Raw genomic sequence first — 2005 nt, forward strand, 5'->3', positions numbered from 1 at the left:
GGGTAGTGCTCTGGACTGGGATGCCAGAGACCTGGGATGCGTTTCTAGTTCAGTCACTGGGATGCTGGGTGATGTTAGGCAAATCACTTCACATCCCTACATGCAAGGAGTGAGCAAGTCTATCCCTCTTGCTAGTGATGGATAAATGAGGCAGGACCACAGCCAAGTACAACTTCCATGTTGGTCAGCACAGCTCAGGGAGAGCCCAGGGACTGTATGCTGCATGCCTTGCAAAGGAGAGGGAGTTGTCCAGGATGAAAGATGCTGCAGAAACATATGTCTGCACCAACTCTCCTAACGTGTTTAGAGGTGTGAGGAAATTGCTGGTGGGTTTCTCAGTACTGGACTCCACACAGTGTTCAGGCTAGAAGTTTTTCCCTTGGAACAGGAGAAGCACTTTGTCGCGAATCTGCTTGGTTTTCACCCCGTACACGATGGGATTCATCATGGGAGGAAGGAGGAAGTAAATATTGGCCATCAGGATGTGTACGTGAGGGGCGACTTGGTGGCCAAACCTGTGAATTATTGTGGTTACAACCATTGGAGTGTAAGCCATTGAGATGGCGCAAAAGTGAGAAACGCAAGTGCTGAAAGCCTTCAGCTGCTCTTCCTTGGACGCCAGGCTGAAGACAGTTCTTAGGATCCTCACATAAGACAGGGAGATCAATGTCAGATCCAGACCGTTGATAAAAAGAGATATGAAGATCCCATAGATGTTATTTAAATTGGTGCTGGCACACGCCAGCTTCACCACTGCCATGTGCTCACAGAAGGAATGGGAGATGATGTGGGACTGGCAGAAGGGCAGCCTCCTGAGGAGGAAGAGCACAGGGGACGTTAAGAGAACAGCCCGGGTAAAAGCAGCCAGTCCAATCTTTGCTATCACTGAATTGGTCAGGATGGTGGCGTACCTCAGAGGGTTGCAGATGGCCACATACCTGTCAAAGGCCATGGCCACCAGCACACAAGACTCCATGCTCGCGAACGAGTAAAGGAAAAACATCTGCACTAGGCAGCCAGTAAAGCTGATCTCCCTGGAATTAAACCAGAAGATGCTCAGTAATTTCGGCATGATAGTTGTGGGTACAACTAGGTTGATGACGGCCAGCATGGTGAGGAAATAGTACATGGGCTGGTGGAGGGAGGGTTCAGTCTTGATAACATACAGGAGGGTGCAGTTTCCTAGAAGGCCCACAGTGAACACTGAGCAGAAGGGGATGGAGATCCAGAGGTGCATGGCTTCCAACCCTGGGATGCCAGTCAGGAAGAACACTGATGGATCAGAGTCTTCGCTGTTGGAACCTGACAGGTTGTCTTGTCGTGGCATCTTTTGCAAGTCTCACACCAATGTCTGTCCTTTCAATAAAACACAACACATAGAATGAATAGATCCTCTAAATTAGATACATACAAGGGGCCAGGCAGCTCTGGAAGAGGGGGATGCACCTCCCGTTGAGTTCATCAGGAGCCTCTGCTTATGTCAGGGATGAATCTATCTTACACCTAAATTATGTCGGTCTGATTCAAAGCCTATTAAAGTCTGTGAAAATAATTCCACTGACACCAGTAATGTTTGGATCGGGGCCTTTTTCTCCAACCCTTTCGTTTAAAAGACTTGCTAATGGCTGGAAAAGAGATGATGTTTGCAGCATTCCCTGAAGCTCAAAATATTTTTGTCTTATTGGGCCCACAGCACGGTTGGTATCGTTAATTCATTGCTGGCAGGTATTCAGGCTGAAGCCTCTCACTGCACTGGGGAAAGGTTCTGGCAGCAGAGATGCAGTGGGACACTAAATAGTAGAAAAGGGATTTGCTTTTTTGCAGAGATCTATGTGGGGTGTATACCTGAAAGTTCGGCCATGCCTGTACTCTACTTGCCTAAACAGCTCCTCACTGTCTTCACTGCTGTTTCACCCATGTCGCCTGGGTGTGCGTGGTCTGCACGCCACCATCCGTCGTAAAGGTAGACATACCTTCAGTTACTGCAGCAAAGAGGGGAAAATAA

The 2005-nt window shown here is 48.5% G+C and overlaps 1 protein-coding gene across 1 annotated transcript; it reads right to left on the reverse strand.

The window, feature by feature from the left end:
- Window positions 1-364: 364 nt before the first annotated feature.
- LOC137157819 (olfactory receptor 52K1-like) lies at window positions 365-1327 on the reverse strand. The gene has a single exon (XM_067555227.1). It carries the CDS (start codon window positions 1325-1327, stop codon window positions 365-367), a length of 963 nt encoding a protein of 320 aa, XP_067411328.1.
- Window positions 1328-2005: the final 678 nt, after the last annotated feature.

The sequence above is a fragment of the Emydura macquarii genome, unplaced genomic scaffold, assembly GCF_026122565.2.
Source record: "Emydura macquarii macquarii isolate MOO-44397 ecotype Brisbane River unplaced genomic scaffold, CSIRO-AGI_Emac_v2 contig_1591, whole genome shotgun sequence".
NCBI classification, from domain to species: domain Eukaryota; kingdom Metazoa; phylum Chordata; order Testudines; family Chelidae; genus Emydura; species Emydura macquarii.

Excerpts from the sequence above, each read along its gene's own strand:
- LOC137157819 (XM_067555227.1), bottom strand. The coding sequence starts at position 1,327 with ATGCCACGACAAGACAACCTGTCAGGTTCCAACAGCGAAGACTCTGAT.